We start from the raw sequence: 16,860 nt of genomic DNA, 5'->3' as shown, positions 1-16,860 counted from the left end.
GAATTAAAAAAAATATATTGCAACAAGCTCTTACATGGTACAATTTTTTTGTTATTTCACTGTTCTGTAAAATAATTATGACTCATTAGTTGGTTGCAGTTTTCTTTAATGGTAGTTCTAGTATTCTCAATTAAGTATTCATTTGGGTTGCTGGTGCTAGGAAATCCTAGAGAACATCTGCCTTGTAAGGTTTTGCAATTTTCCTACCGCTGCAATCGTTCCACCGCAGATGCAATCTCACTGGCTCTCCAATTAGCCTTGATCCTTCTAGACAACAGGTACATCAGGCTGCTTTTCATCAATTATAACTTGACCTTCTACACTATCACAGCCTCCGTAATGGTCAGCAAACTACAAAACCTGGGCCTCGTCAACTCCCTCTGCAACTGGATCCTTGACTTCCTCATCAGAAGACCACAGCCAGTGCAGATTGGTAACATCTCCTCACTGACATTACGGTTATCAGCAGAATCACAAATGGCAATGAGTGAGATCAGTTAGTTGAGTAGTATCACAACAACAACCTTGCACTCAACTAAGGAATTGATTGTGGACTTCAGGAATGGAAAACCAGGAGAATACAACCAGTGCTCATCGAGGGATCAGCAGTGGAGAGGGTAAGGAACTTCACTGGGTGTGAACATTTCTGAAGATCTATCCTGGAGTAATTATGTCTATTCCATCATGAAGGTACACCAGTAGCTATGCTTTATGGAGTTTGAAGAGATTTAGTATGTCATTAAAGACTTGCAAATTTCTACAAGTGTACCATGGAGACCATTCTGATTGGTTGCATCACTGCTGGAATGGAGGTGCCAAAGCAAAGGCTACAGAAAGCTGTCAACTCAGTCGGCGCCATCATGGGCATTAGTCTTCACTCCATTAAGGATATCTTTAAGAGGTGGTATCTCAAGAAAGCAACCTCTTTCATCAAAGACCTTCACCACCCAGACCATGTCCTTTTCTCACTGCTACCATCAGGAAGGAGGTACAATAGCCTGAAGACTCTCACCCAATGTTACAAAAACAGCTTCTTCTCCCTCCACCATCAGATTTCTAAACTGACAATGAACCTATAGACCATTGGTGGCCAAACATGCTTAATGTAAGAGCCACATATGATAAACTTCAGATGTATAAAAATATACTCTTGTATGCATTTTGTTATAAATATTAAGAAATACATGTACATAATAATATTTATTCATGTATGTAGTTTTTTAAACATAATTTGTATTAGTTTCAATGATCAAAAAGTACACCTATACATACCAAATATTTTGTTTATATTAACAAGTCTATGATCAGGAGCTCGGATGGGAGGGCAGCTGGGTGGGGGGGGGGGGGGGGGGGGGGCGGAGGGAGGAGGGGAGTTGATTATTGCATGTGTATATACAGAATCCATACCAAATATTTTCAATCCAAAGCTAACACTAGCATTGTGAGCACCAGGTCGGATGATTCCTGTCTCAGCCAACATATTTCTGTCAGCCACACATTGTAGAGAGCCACATGTGGCTCCTGTGCTGGGGTTTGGCCACCCCTGCTATAGACACTTTCTCACTTTTTTTCTCTATTTACTTTTTTTTTAAAATCTTATATTTACAGAATTGTAATTTATAGCAATTTTGGACCTGCAATACAATCCTGCTGCCGCAAAACATCAAATTTCATGACACATATTCATATGATGAATCTAATTCTGAGGCATTTGGAAAGGGCAGTAGGAAAAGGAGAATATCCAGAATGCTGTTGTAACTTTAAAATCCACATTGATTACAATGTTACTCCAGCAATGTAAAATAAGACATTATACAGAACCAGGCTTCACTGATCACACATTGAGATGAGAATTCCATTATCAATAATCTCCAGCAGGGTTTCTTGTGTTACATTATTTGATTGTCCAAAAATTTTCTTGGCATGTATTTTCTTTAATGAAGGACTACAAATGCCAAGATCATATTTCAAACGTGAGAGATAGTGGTTGTGTTTCTTATAATTGTTTTTCCCCTCCCCCTGTTTCCTCCAGCAATAGTTCTCATTAAGCAGTTACATTTGACTGCTGTAACAGATTGAAGTTGGATTGGGAACCCTCATGACATTCATGGGTGGAGCTTGTTCTAGTTCAGTAGTTCTTAACCTTTTGATTTCCGCATAGGATGCCATAGATGCTCTAGTTAGTAAGAGATTACTTAAGGTGGTACTGTATGTGAGTGGGGGGAAAATGGTTGAGAACCACTGTTCTAGTTGGCTCCTAAGATTGCCAGGTGGGAAGGTTATTTTCAAGTTTGGGTTATTCTGAGGAAAATGGTTAGTGCTTAGCACTTGATACAAACTACTGGGCCATTGTTTTTCTGTCATAATTCTGAAATCAAAATACTATTAAAACCATTTTGTTTGGGATTGAGGTAAAAACACAATGCTGGAGAGACTCATCAAGTTAAACAGTGTACTTTATGTAGCAAAGAGAAAGATACATGACCAACATTCAGGTCTGAATCCTTTATCAATGTCTGAGCAAAATATAGGCAGGTGCTGGAATAAAATAGGGAGAGGAGTACAGTCCCAGAGGCAAGAGATAATAGGTGGATAAGGGAGAGAGGGCACAACAGTAAACAGGTGGGGGGGGGGGGGGAATGGCTGTGAATGAAGAGGGAAGGGGTTTTCACTGGCCCACAGGCAAGAGAAAATAGGTGATAAGGGAGGAAGGGGACAACAGTAAATCGGGGTGGGGGAAGTAAAATGGACTGAGCCAGAACTCACTTTTTGGAGGTTGAATGTTCAGGTTTGGAGAATTTATACAGGATAAAGGGATCCTGATTATTTTAAGGGTCAGACGCTTTTATATTTTAAAACAAGGTTTTGAGCTCAATGCAGTTGAGCAATTCCATTAAATATCTATTTTGAATATTCACTGCAGTCCATTAGTAATATCAATTACACTGACTGAAATTGAGAATTTACAAACCTTTCATCCTGCAGATCCTGGGGTTAGAGTTGACTGTGGCTATTAACATCATTAATCCACAAGACATTCATACTAAATCTGAAATAAAAATGGCATCTTAGTCTTGAAAACACACAAGTGCTGGAAAAACTCAGTAGGTCCTGCAGTGTCCATAGAAAGTGAAGATGTCATGTTTTGGGCCTGAGTACAAGCAACAAAAAAAAACCAGACAGGCACCTTGAATAAAATGGTGGGGGGAGGAGCACCAACCAACCAACAATCAAGAGTCCATAGATGGACATGGATAGGATGGAAGGAGAGAAGCTGAGAATTGATTGGATGATGGGAGTAGCTCTGTGAATGCAGAGCTGGAGGAAAAGAGGCTTGGGGAACGGTGAGGGACCTAAAGGAAATTGGACATCGATGTTAATGTCATCTGGTTAGAAGGTGCCCAGAAAGAATGAGTTGTTGCTCCAATTTGTGGGAGGACTCAGTTTGGCAGTGTATGAGACCAGGGGGGACAGACATATTGGGATGGGAATGGCATGGGGAATTGAAATGGGTTGTCATGCTATTGTGGGAGATCCCTGCTATTGCAGCGAAAAGAGTGAAGGAAACCAATGAAGCCATCTCCTAGTCTGATACGGAGGAGGCTAGAATGGGAAAAATTAGATGTCCTCCAACTTTTTTTTAAAATGTGGCTTCCCCTCTACCACCATCAATTCAGCCCTTACCTGCAAATACTTCATTTTCCACACATCTTCCCTGGCTATTTCCGTCCCAGACACAAGGATAGGATTTCCCTTGTTCTCGGTTACCGGGCTCTGCCAGAATATAATCCTCTAATTTCCACCACCTGCAGTGAGAACTCAGCACCAGGCCCAACTCCCCCCCCCCCCCCACCCTCGCCATCTTCTGCAGGGACTGTTCCCTTTGTGACTCTCTCATCTTCTCTTCCTTTTCCATCAATTTCCCCCACAGGACTGCAGGAAATGCCACACTTGCATCTACATCTCCTCCCTTGCTGTCATTTGGCGCCCCAAACAGTCCTTTGAATCTCTGGGGTTCATCTTCTGCATTCGATGCTCCCATTGTGGACTCCTCTACATCAGAGAGTCTGAACAGAAACTGGTAGATCATTCAGCAACTTTGCTGTCTGCTACTATAGCAGGAATTTCCCATTGGTAACCCATTTCAATTCCCTGCCCTATTTCCTACATTGACATGTCTGTCTACAGTCTCATACACGGTCAAACTGAAACCTCCTGCAAATTGGAAGAACATCTTGGCACCCTCCAACCAACAAGCATTAACATTGACCTCATCGATTTCTGTTAGGCATCTTGCCCCTGTCCCTTCCTTTCCTTATCGCAAAATCTCTTTTCTGAGCTACCCTCCAATCCCTTGATCAATTCTCAGCTTTTCCCTCCTATCTATGTCCACCTCTTGGATGTTGGCCTGTGCTTCCCCCTCCCCCCCCCTATCCTTTCTTCCCTCCTTACCCTGCCCTTTTATTCAGGTGCCTACCTGTCTTTTGCTGATTCCTTGAAGGACTTGGGCCCAAAATGTTGGCTGCACTTCTGTGTATTGACTACAATCGCAGCGTCTGCCAACATTCTTGTTTTACCTCTTAACTTTGAGAAGCTTTTAGAAAAAGTGCCCATTTAAAAGATGCTAATGAATTTTATCATCCACTAAGATATTTTTAAAAATATAACAATTTTATCTACAATAAAAGTCAGCAATGCAATTAGTAGGAAACATCTTTATAGGAAATTGGGTAGATGGTTGTATGGAAAAAGTTGATTTTTTTCCTCTCTGTGAGATCTGATCTTTTGCACAATGAAATGTTTAGTTATTTTAGTTCTTGTTTTTGAAATGTTACTCTTCAAATATGTATGTAATACACCAATACAGCCAAGTAAAGTGCCAAGTAATTTACGTCTGCAAGATTTTTTTTAAAGTATGTGCAGTGATTTTAATATTGGGTGTGGGAGAGAATTATCCGTGGTTAATCTAAAATAAAAATTAATGTTGGGAAACCTCAAAGTTAGACATCACCTGTAATGAAAATGCTGAAACATAAGCCCTGGATGCAAAAGCATTTTACAACAGCTTGACCTCTGATCTCATTTACTCAGTGAGATCTTTTTCAACCTTTTTATTGGTTTTAACATGGGTACATGCAGTAATAATAATAATAAAGTAAGTTGATGTTCAGTCAGTTGAAAGTTCTTGGGCAATTCAGTATGATAGTATAAAATACAGTAGTGGAATCATCCTGAAATTAGTCTGAACCTATCATGCACAACAGGTAATCTAACATTTTGCAAGAATAATACAAGACAAAATATTAATATTAGTTATTTTCTTTTGTTGCATTCATTGCAATTTTTAGAAAATTAGAAACCTAAAATGCAAGTAAATACTCATTGAAAATGTCACCTATTTAGTATTTCCAGCATTTTGTGTTGCTTTTTTAAAAAAAAATTGTAATCTTTTCACTAACTACTGATACAGAAAGATTGGTGGTTCCAAGGTGCCCGAAAAGAGAGCATATTGATCATTAAGCAGTTTCTTCATTTTGTATTTTTCAGAGAATAGTGGTAAATTATCATAAATGACTTGCTTTGCCATAGAATTTTGAATAAGTTCTGATTTTTTTGTTAAAGGCTTATGAAAATAATCTTTGTATTCTGAACAGGTAGTGTTACTATTCAGACTGAAGCAGGTGCTATAACAGTAGGTAAGGAACTCCTCCCTTATTTGCTCTCACAAATACTAGGTAATTTAATTTCACAACTTTTAATAAAGCTTACGCTATGGAAACCTATACTCGACTGATTAGTTTGCAAATTGTATAGCAGAATCTTCTGCAAATGACTTTTGGTGCCCTTACTGAAGATGTCCTTCTGATTCTTATTTTAAACAAAAGACCAAAAAGCAAAGTATTATAGAATGCACCCTGAAGGTCAATTTATGCATCTTCAAAGCACATTGCCCAAACACTGTTTCCCTAACCTGCCGTCAGGTCAGATCTTATCAAACATGACTCATATTGCTTTTCCTCACACCCTCACATTCTTGACACACTTGCAGGACTTGTGGCTTGCACACAATCCATTTGGACAGCCTTAATACCCCCATCCCTGAAATATATTGGATGATATTCAATGAGATAGGCAGCAACAGCTGCTGTATGTTGCTGCGTGAGAGATACAGTTCCTAGAGTTGGCACCAAGTGCTTCAGGACCCGTCACGTGATTTTCTACAGACAATAGTAAATTTAAAATCTTGAAAAGCACACACCCAATTACAGTAATACAGCATTACTCCTGAAAATATAAAAATGCTTTTTTTTTTTGAAGTTGTGTTGTTATGGGCTGAACACATTAGCTGGATGAGGCTTGAGGTCATGGTTGACTCTGTTGCCACCAGTAGTGCACCCTGCACACTTTCAGCAGTCATTAACTTGACAGATTCCAAAGCCCTCATCAAGGGACGATCAGGTTTATGAATCTTGAGAGAAAGTCAATCAGGTGTATGGGTAGGGTATGGATTGAGAGAGTCAGTTTTGTAGCATGTATCCAGGTCCTTCAACCCAACGCCCATGCTAACCAAGTTGTCTACTCACCTGGTCCTATTTGCCTACCTTCAGTCCATATCTCTCTAAACCTTTCCCATGCATATACCCGTCTAAATGCCTTTTTAAATGTTACAATCGTACCCATCTCTACCACTTCCACTGGCTCTTCATTTCATGTGGAAGTTGGTGCCCCTGAGGTGCCTTTTAAATTTTACAGTGAGATCTAGATCAAATGGGGAAACTGGGCTTCGGAATGGCAGTTCAACACTGAGAAGTGCAAGGTTCTGCAGGTGGGTAAATTGAATCAGAGCAAAACTTGATCTGTTAAGGGCTGTACCCTAAAAAAGTGTAGGGTGGTACATAACTCGAAAGATGGCAGCACAAATAGAGTTGTGACCATTTGTGTTCACATTACATTTCTGCAAAGATTATTGCTACAGAAACCACCCTGTGGAGGCTTTGTGCCTTTAAAACAACATACATGGAATAGCTTTGATACCTAGCTAATTGAAATAACCAGATCTGTCTTGTTCACTATCCCAAATTCATAAAAATATAACTTCATGTAAGAGAATAGGGATTGCAGTTTTTATTCAAGTTAAACCAATTCTTTGTGGTCCGGCGGTGCAGTAAAGGGCTGCCTTCTCCCTTCCTTGTGCCCCTCGTGTGATTGCTGTAGAGTTAGCAGCAAATACTGCCCCTTAGAGCAAAGTGCCTACATTGTTGAACCTTTTTTTTTTGAAGCTTGGCACATGCTCTGATGAATATTGCAGGGATTTGCAGAGCAGTTTATGAAGCGGAAATGTTTCAGTATGCTGACACAAATATAAAGTTTATTTGCAACAACAAGAAGGCAGCGTGATTCATTGCCTATATTTGTACATCAAAGGGACGTATTTCCTTTGAGGCTGGAGCAGCTGGCAGATGTCATTCAGCACACATATCTTGAGTAATAAACTAAGTTGAGATTCAAATAGCAAAAATTGTTCCTTGAATAGCCTAAACTGAAATGGCCTCCTGTTGTCCTCCTGTTTCTCTTTCCTTATTCTGCTCTGCTGATCTTCCTAGTGACTATTTATTTTCAACTAATGCATCCACATGTAAAAGCAGTTGAATTGTATAAATACTTTGAAGTCTCGAAAATGCAGCAACCTCTGCCATTTCAATTTCTGTAGAATTTGAATGCACGATGACAAACATTTAATGCTCAAATTTTTTATCCCACTCACATATGACCTTAAGTTATACCACAGAGCATCTATGGCCTAGGATGAGAAAAAATGTTGAGAACCACTGTTCTTGATCAATATTAGTAGCTTGAGAATTCAATAATTATTAGGACTAAATTGTTCTGAATAAATATCTCCAGTGACCTGGGCTGGGACAAGCACGTTGACGTGATAGTCAAGAAAGGACACCAACTACTTTCTTAAAAGACTAAGGTAGTTCAGCATGATGTCCCTTGTCCCTCAACAATGTCTACTGGTGCACCATTGAAAGCATGCTTGCTGGATGCATCGCAGCATAGAATGGGAGCTCAAAGTAAGAAGAAGCTACTGAAGATATTGAATGCAGTTCAAAATAGAACACAAACTTCCCTCTATGGATTCCACCTACATCTGCTGCCTAGGAAAGGCAGCCAGTGTATTGAAGGATCCATTACATCCTGGACACTCATTCTTCCACCTTCCCTCAACAGGGAAAAGACCGTCGAGTGCAGAGGGGAGAGAGCCAGTGTACATGCACCAACAGGCTTAAAGTTTTTTTCTATCCTGCAGCTATCTGGGTCCTGAATGAAGCCCACAGCAGTGCTTTCATGTTGCCCTTGCTTTCTGCTCATTGATTTATCTTTTCATTGTAATCCTATACGACAAACTGTGCTCTTTACACAGCTCTAAGAATTTAGAGATAACCTGTTAGTCTGTGCTCAGAGGAACTTTTCTCGCTGTACACTGTAAATTTGACAAATTAACTGAAACTAATAAACTAAAATTGATAATTAACAGAAGTAATTAGTGCCCCATTTTTTTAAATAATGTTGTGAGGAAGGACTGATCTTCTCTGTTGATGCATGTGTTCAGACATTGAAAGTTAAGATTTCAAATAGCAATTAGTTTCAAAAATAATAATTTCAGGAAGCTGTAGCCACAAAAAACTATAACGGAAGTCACAGATTTGTTTTCCCATATCTGTCATCCTTTGTGCACCATGAAACATCTGCAAGCTTTTTTTTTCATCACCCTCAACTGACTTCGCATAATGCTTTTTGCAGGGTTCAATGTGTCACTTTGCTTTTCTTGCACTTCCTGTCCCCTGGGACAATAATACTCCAAATTCACTAAAATAAAACTCCAGCTGGCATTCCACTTATGCAGGGAGAGCTTGAACATTAGTATAACCTTGTAAAGCCCAGATTTTCAGTATGTTATTTGTCAAAGGAGATGAAGTGTACAAATGAAATGTAAAGAACTGAAGTTATAAATGTTTACCCACAGATTCCTCTGATGGCAATTTAAAGGCAACCACACAGCAAGGTGACTTGGATGTTTACATCAGCCAGCTGGGAATTGTGAATCTCATAACACAAGAAGGTGAGAGATGCAGCAAAGATGTCAAAACTACTTTTAAATAGATAGCCTATTGAGAATCTGGACACAATACAAATTGAATTTTCCTTTGGTCATAAACAGTCTTCCATGAGTGTATATTGGCCAGTGAGTAATCTGATTTCACTGGACAGGAGAAAGGATTGCGTTGTTTGTGCTTGTGTGCTTACATGAATCTTTTGTAGATTTTATTTGAACCATCCAGCTAGAATGTTGAACTTCATTAATTTGACAATCATTTTGATATTTGTACCTAAAGAATGTTGGATTCATTGTAATGTGGAGCAATGGTAGACAGAGTTGTCTGTTTCAAAACAGTTATTTTTTGGCTTCACAGATAATAAATGTTAGCCCTACAAGAAGTATATATATATATATATATATATATATATATATTGCCCATTCGGGCAATAAGAACATAAAATAAAAAGCTTTTATGTGTCATACTTGACAAATGCCTGTTAACCAAGTATACTAATTAACCCAATATCAGCCTGGCTGCTTCCACAGTGCTGACCTTCCATCGCCCTAATCACTCTCATTTCCCCCAGAGACACAGAGGAAACTGCAGATGCTGCATCCTGAGCAACAAACGATCTGCTGGAGGAACTCGGTGGATTGAGCAGCATCAGTGGGAGAAAGTGAATTGTTTACTTTTTGGGCCAGAGCCCTTCATCCAGATTAAGACTGCAGAGGAGAGAGAGAGCCAGTGCAGTATGAACAGGGTGAGAGTAGTTGGGCAGGTGTCGGTGATGGAATGGGGAGAACTGAAGAACAATGGACAGGTAGTTGATTGGCAAGTGGCCGTCAAAGGGGAAGAGAAGCAAGAGGGGAAAATAAAGGGATCATGTGAAAATGAGTCATGCAGATAAAGTGGGGTGATAAGTGGAGACAAAGGCTGCTATTGGTGGAATCTGATAGGAAGAGAAAGTGACAATAGTGGTATAGTCAAGTTTATTGTCATCTGATTGTACAAGTTCAACCCAATGAAACAGCATTCTCCAGTCCTCTGTGCAAAACATGCAGACACACACAAATAAAATATTGTTTTGTACAAGCGAAAGATTCAGATAGTTAGTGTGAGCAGATCCTTTGGTTGTTCAGCATTCTCACTGCCCGTGGGAAGAAGCTATTTCTCAGCCTGGTTGATTGGCTCTGATCCTCCTGCATCTGTTTCCCAACAGCAGCAGGCTGAAAGATGCTGTGTGTTGGATGGAGGGGGTTCTTTATGATTTTGTGCACCCCCTTCAGACAATGATCCTGGTAATCATATTGATAGGTGGGAGGGAGACTTTAGTGATCCTCTCTGCCACTCTTATGGTTCTGTTGACTGATCTCAAATCCAATTCTCTGCAGCAACCGAACCACAGCTGGCCAGGCCGCTCTTGCTAGAGCTCCTGTAGAAGGTTGACTTAATGATGGCAGGTAGCCTTGCTCGCTTCAGTCTTCTCAGGAAGTGCAGACGTTCTTGTGCCTTCTTGACAAGTGCGCACGATAAGTCACTAGTTAAGTGAACTCCAAGGAACTTGGTACTCTGTACTCTCCACTACAGAGTTGCTGACGTGAATTGGAGGTGATGTGTAATGAGAGCTGTTAGGGAAGGGCAAATGGCACCAGAGAGACCTGAACAGGGTTTCACCCCCGCTCCATGTTTACTTGTTGGACTATTTCTGATCCTTCTTTCTGTCGCCGGACACAAGTTATTGACTGATGTGTACTACAACTCACTGACTCCGACTGGTATCTAGACTATCTCCCATCTTGTCTCCTGCAAGGATATCATCCCTTACTCCCAGTTTCTCTGTCTCCACAACATCTTTCAAGATGAGGCCTTCCATTCTAAAATGAACTCCTTTTTTCAGGGAATGCAGATTCCCTTCCAGGGTGTTCACTCATTCTAAGTGTTCCACTCTCAGCACCCCACTCCAAACAGAACAGGATAGGGTTCCCTTTGTCTGCACCTTTCACTCCACTATCTGCCACATTCATTATATCAATAGAATCAAACAGTATAAAACAGGCTCTTTGGCCCAACTCATCCATGCCCACCAAGATGCCATTCTGGGCAAGTCCCATTTGCCTGGTTTTAGTCCATATCCTTCTAAGCCCTTCCTATCCATAAATCTGTCCAAATATATTTTGAACGCTGTTGTTATGTCCACTTCTATCTTTTGTCCACTTTCTCTGCCAGCTGTAACGACACCCAGCCACATCTGCCCCTCTTCAGGCACCTCTCCTCGACCCCTGATACTGCAACTGCAGGAGTTGTAATAGTTGCTCTTGCACCTCCTCCCTCGCCACCATCTGGAGACCTAAACAATCCTTCCAGATAAGACAAATACTTGTGTGCAACTCCTCCAAGTTCATCTGCGTTTGGCACTTTCAGTGTGACCAAGCACAGACTTGGAGACTGTTTTGCAGATTGACCATGCCAAACTGTCCGTCTTTGGCCTTTTTTACTGCCAGAGTGAGGCCCATCGGTGCAATACCAGGTGGTGTTCCTCTAATTTATGACGGGCCATCTGTAGCTCAGTGGTATGAACATTCTTTTTTTTTCCTAATTTCAAACATTGAGTACTCTCTGTCTTCTACTGAGCGACTTCGATTCTTACTTCTTCTGCTGCCCCATTTTTGTCCCATTCCCTACCCAGTTTCCCACCCTCTCTGCTTCCACCCATGTTTCCCAAGGATTCTTTCCACTCTCCTCTTTGGACCTATCTGTCTTCACGAACAGCTCTCATTATACCACGATCATCACCTCTTCTTATCAAATTCAAGCAGCAGGGACCCGGTTCCATCTTCCACTTGATCCTCCCCCCCCCCCCCCCCAACTTTTTGGTTCTCTCCCTTTGGCTGGCAAGTTTTAATTTTTTTTTAAATTTAGACATACAGCATTGTAACAGGCCAATTCGGCCCTACGAGTCCCTGCCATCCAATTTACACCCCATTAACCTATACCCCGCCTGTGTCTGTCATCCTTCACCAGTCCCTGGTACACCAATCCTTTGTCCTGCTCCCACCGAGAAAACACCGGTCATCTCAGTTCTGAATGGTTTAAGCCTGCAACATTGACAATTCTTTTTCTCCCATTTCCTCCAAATTACCAGTCAATGGAGTGTAACCACTTGGTAAAGTGGGTAATCAATCTGTATATTGTAATGTTTTTTTAAAAATGTCAATCATAAAAGTGGAACCTGATTCTCATCAGGTTAAATTAGTTCTAATAAACTTTAAATCTTGATCCCTCGAATGGCTTTTAGAAATCTCGAACCTGGAACGAATTTTCCATTGGTCATAAACTCCCTTCGGGAAGTGCTTGTTGGCAAGTGAGTAATTTGATTGTCCAAGCCAGAAAGGGGGTGGGGGGGTGGTGCGTTTGGGAATTTGCTTGTATGCTTAAAATTCTCAACAAAGTGAATTCCCCAAAGTGAAAAGCCAGCAATACCAGCATCTTGAATCAACTAGCATCTGTTCTAAACTCCTGTTTCACTTCATTCAAACTTGAATGAACGGAAAAGATGAAGCATAAAAACAGAATTTCTGAGTTGATCTATTTATTTTTATTGGTATTCAGGTGTAACTCGCAAAGCTGTATTTATTGCCCATCTTTAATTGGCATTGAGAATGTGATGGCTAACCTTCTTCTGCTCCCATTGTGGCCTTCTCTACATCTGAGAAGCTGGACACAGACTGGGTGATCACTGAGCATCTTCACTCTGTCTGCATCGGTGACTGAGATCTCCCAGTGGCCAACCATTTCAATCTGTGCCCCACTCCCCTGCTGACAAGTCTCTCCATAGTCTTGTACTGTCAAAGCAGGACCACCCATAAATTCGAGGAGCAACACCTGATTTTCCACCTCGGCACTCTCTAGCCAGGTGGCATGAACATCGACTTTTCTGGTTTCTACAAGCCTACTCTCTGTTCCTCTCTCTCTTCACCATCCCTTTGTTTTATTTCCTCCACTCTCCACCCCTTTCCCTCTCCATTCACAGTAATTCTCACCGCCCCCCCCACCCCGGCCCGGTTTGCTGGTGTCCCCTTTGTTTGGGCACCTGTCCACATCTTGTCCATACCTTGATGAAGGGCTCAAGCTTGAAACGTTGGTTATGTATCTTTGCTATATAAAGTACACTCTTTCACTTGTTGAGTTTATCCAGCATTGTGTTTTAATTTTTTTCTAGCTTTGCTGCATTGCATTCATTAAGGTACATGAATGATTTGCTAGATCTTTTCAGGGGGTAGTTCAAATTGCTGGAATGAGTCAGGAATTGCATACAACCCAGATTAAACTGTGAACAAGCATACCTGGATCTTATTTTGTAATAAATGTAGTTGGTCGAGTAGAGGGAGAGTCAGTGGGGTAGCACTATGAAGATTACCACCATGGAAAAAGATAGGGGTATAAGTCCTGCCCTGTTAGACTTGCCAAAGTGCATCACCTCACTTGTCAAAGTTAAATTCCATTTGCCAATCCATGGCCCATCTTCCCAACTGATTTAGATTCTGTTGTAAACTTGGAAATCCTTCCTCACTTTCCATCGCACCACCAATTTTAATGTCACCTGAAAATTTACTAAGCATGTTAACTACATTTTTTTTATTATCTCTATGGATGATAATGGTGGACCCAGTACCAACACTTGACTACAGGCCACAGAAATGTAACACTCTAATTCCTTCCTCCAAGCCAGTTTTGAATTTAATTGGTCAGCTCGTATTGGATCTCGTGTGATCTAAACCCAGTTTAGCTTGTTATGCAGGATCTTGTTAAAATCCTTATCAACAATGTTCACTGTCTTGTCCTCATCAATCCTTTCGATTACTTCTTCAAAAAACTCTAAGGTTTGTGAGACACCATTTCCAACACACAATGCTAAGATTCAATGGACTGTGGCTTCCTGGCTTGCCCTTACTGCCATTCTGAAATAACAGTACAATGTTAGCAATTCTCCAGTTCTTTGGAAATTCATCTGTGATGCGAATATCTCTGTATCCTCCAGTTACATTCTAATTTATCTCAAATAGGTTTGTCAAATACTAGTTAAAATAGTATATAATCTCTGCATAATTGCATCATTTTCTAAAATCCCTGATACATCCTCATGAAGGATCTAATTTTTTTTCTTAGAGCCATAGAACATTACAGCACAGAAACAGGCCTCCTTGGTCCTTCGAGTCTGTGTCAATTTTTTTTTTTGCCTTGACCCACTGACTTGCTCCCTCAGCCATCCATACTTCTCCCATCCATGTACCTGTCTAAATTCTTAAATGTTAAAATTGAGCCTGCATTCACCATTTCAGATGGCAGTTCGTCCCACACTCCCACCATTCTGTGAAGAAGTTTCTCCCCAAGCTTTTCCTCTTTCACTCGTAACTCATGTCCTCTAGTTTGTGTCTCACCTCCTCTCAGTGGAAAAAGCCTATTTACATTTAATCTGTCTATCCCCCTCATAATTTTAAATACCTCTATCAAATCTCCCCTCATTCTGTTATGCTCCAGGGAATAAATTCCTAACCTGATTAACCTTTCCCTATAACTCAGTTCCTGAAGTCTGGACAACATATGAGTAAATCTTCTCTGCTTCTATCTTATTGATATCTTTCCTGTAGTTATGTGACTAAAACTGCTTGCAATATTCCATATTTGACTTCACCAATGTCTTGTACCATAAGATCCCAACTCCTATACTCAGTACCTTGATTTATAAAGGCTAATGTGCCAAAAGCTCTCTTTACAACACTATCCACCTGCGACGTCATTTTCAGAGAATTACGGGTATGTATTCCCAGATCCCTCTATTCTACAGCACTCCTCAATGCCCTACCATTTACTATGAATGTCCTTTCTTGGTTTATCCTTCCAAAATGCAACACCTCACACTTGTCTGCATTAAATTCCAACTGCCATTTTTCAATCTTAGTGTCATTTGCAAACTTGCTGATTCAATTTACCACATTATCATCCAGATCATTGATATACTGTAGATGACAAACAACAATGGTCACAGCACCGATCCCTAAAGCACACCACTAGTCAGTCACAAGACTCCAGACTGAGAAGCCATCACCCACCACTACTCTCTGGCTTCTCCCATCCAGCCAATTTCGAATCTAGTTCACTACTTCACCATGAATACCTAGCATCAAAACTTTTCTGACTAATCTTGTCAAAATCCATGTAAACAACATCCACAGCCTTTCTTTTGTCAACTTTCCTGGTAACCTCCTCAAAAGAAAAACTAAGTTTAAAAATTACCTATACGTACAAAGCCATGTTGACTATCCCTAATCAGTTTCTGGCTATCCAAATAATTGTATATCCGATCTCTTAGAATACTTTCCAATAATTTACTTACTACTGACATCAGGCTCACCAGCCTATAATTTCCAGGGTTAATTTTGGAGCTTTTTAAAGCAACGGAACCACATGAGCTACCTCCAATCTTCTGGCACCGTGCCGTGGCTATGAACATTATAAATATTTCTGCCAGAGCCCATGAAATTTCTACACAAGCCTCCCTCAAGGTCCAAGGGAAATTGTCAGGACCTGGGGATTTATCCACCCTTATTTGCTTTAAGACAGCAAGCAATTCCTCCTCTTAAATCTATTTAGGTTCCATTACCTCACTGTTTGTTTTCCTTACTTCCTACGACTCTGTGCCCATTTCCTGAGTGAATGCGGGTGGGAGGGGGGGGGGGAAATTACAACATTTAAAAAAGGCCTTAATCTCAAAGCTTAGCCTGTGCTATCCTATTTCCATAAAAAAGTCTTACATTTGCTAATTGCTTGGACTGTTCCAGAAGATCATTGCTGTTGCATTCCTTATTTCATACCCTCTTTAGAACTCAATAAAAACAGCCTACAGGATTCCCCTTATCTTCATCTATCGCCTCACCAGCCTCCGTGTCCAACACATCTTCCTCCGCCATTTCCAACACTTACAATGTGATCCTGCAACTGGACACATTCTCCTCTCCTCCCCACCTTCCACAAGGACCGCTCCCTCCATGACTCCCTTGTCCACACCTACTCCTGTGACTCCAGGAGATGCTCCACTTGCGGCCATACTTCCTCCCTCACCACCATTCGGGACCCCAAATAGTCCTTCCAAATGAAGCAACATTTCACTTGTGAACCTGAAGGGGTCATCTACTGCATCCAGTGCTCCTGTTGTGGTTCCCCCTATATTGGAGAGACTGGGCGCAGACTGGAAGATCTCCTTGTTGAGCACCTCAGCTCTGTCTGCTACAATAGTGTGGATCTCCCAGTGGCCACCCATTTTAATTCACCAACCCATTCCCTTGCCTACAACTGTCCATAGTTTCATGCACTGCCAGACTTAGATTGGACGAACAACACCTCATCTTCTGACTGGGCACCCTCCAACCAGTTGGCATTAACATCAACTTCTCCAGGTTCTGTTAAACCCTGCCCCCTTCTTCCTCTCCAGCTCTCTTTCTCTCTTCAGAGCCAATATTAATTCCCACTTTCTCTTATCATATCTAATTAACACCTTTTATTGGAACTGGACTCCTCCCCACCAGTCTTCAGTCTTTATTCTGATGTCTTCCTGTTCTTTGCTTATTCCTTGAAGAAGGACTCGGGCCTGAAACGTCAGTAATATATCTTTACCTCCTGTGGACTCTGTGAGACCGGCTGAGTTTCTCAGGCAATTTCTGTGTTTTTACTACAATCACAGCATCTGCAGACAGTG

The 16,860-nt window shown here is 41.0% G+C and overlaps 2 protein-coding genes across 7 annotated transcripts in view; one reads left to right on the top strand and one right to left on the bottom strand.

Annotated features, from left to right (window-relative positions):
• The window catches only part of fbxl13 (F-box and leucine-rich repeat protein 13), a 129,676-nt gene that overhangs the window by 6,224 nt on the left and 106,592 nt on the right, over positions 1 to 16,860 (bottom strand). Inside the window, exon 23 of one of the 2 annotated variants that reach the window (XR_011348291.1) lies at positions 2,972 to 3,049. The gene's annotated coding sequence lies outside the window, so the exon portion shown is untranslated. Of the gene's footprint in view, positions 1 to 2,960; positions 3,050 to 16,860 lie in introns of those variants that run through there. The other variant, XM_069909722.1, reaches the window with a different exon arrangement.
• Positions 1 to 16,860, top strand: part of fgl2a (fibrinogen-like 2a) — an 82,903-nt gene that overhangs the window by 34,262 nt on the left and 31,781 nt on the right. For 4 of the 5 annotated variants that reach the window (XM_069909728.1, XM_069909727.1, XM_069909724.1 and 1 more), the window contains 2 exons: positions 5,655 to 5,696; positions 9,032 to 9,127. In XM_069909728.1, coding sequence (XP_069765829.1) covers positions 5,655 to 5,696; positions 9,032 to 9,127 — 138 coding nt within the window. The remainder of the gene's footprint in view (positions 1 to 5,654; positions 5,697 to 9,031; positions 9,128 to 16,860) is intronic. The other variant, XM_069909726.1, reaches the window with a different exon arrangement.

Source organism: Narcine bancroftii, chromosome 13, assembly GCF_036971445.1.
Source record: "Narcine bancroftii isolate sNarBan1 chromosome 13, sNarBan1.hap1, whole genome shotgun sequence".
Taxonomy (NCBI): domain Eukaryota; kingdom Metazoa; phylum Chordata; class Chondrichthyes; order Torpediniformes; family Narcinidae; genus Narcine; species Narcine bancroftii.
The sequence above is the reverse complement of the archived record's forward strand: the minus strand, read 5'-3'. Positions and strand labels throughout refer to the sequence as shown.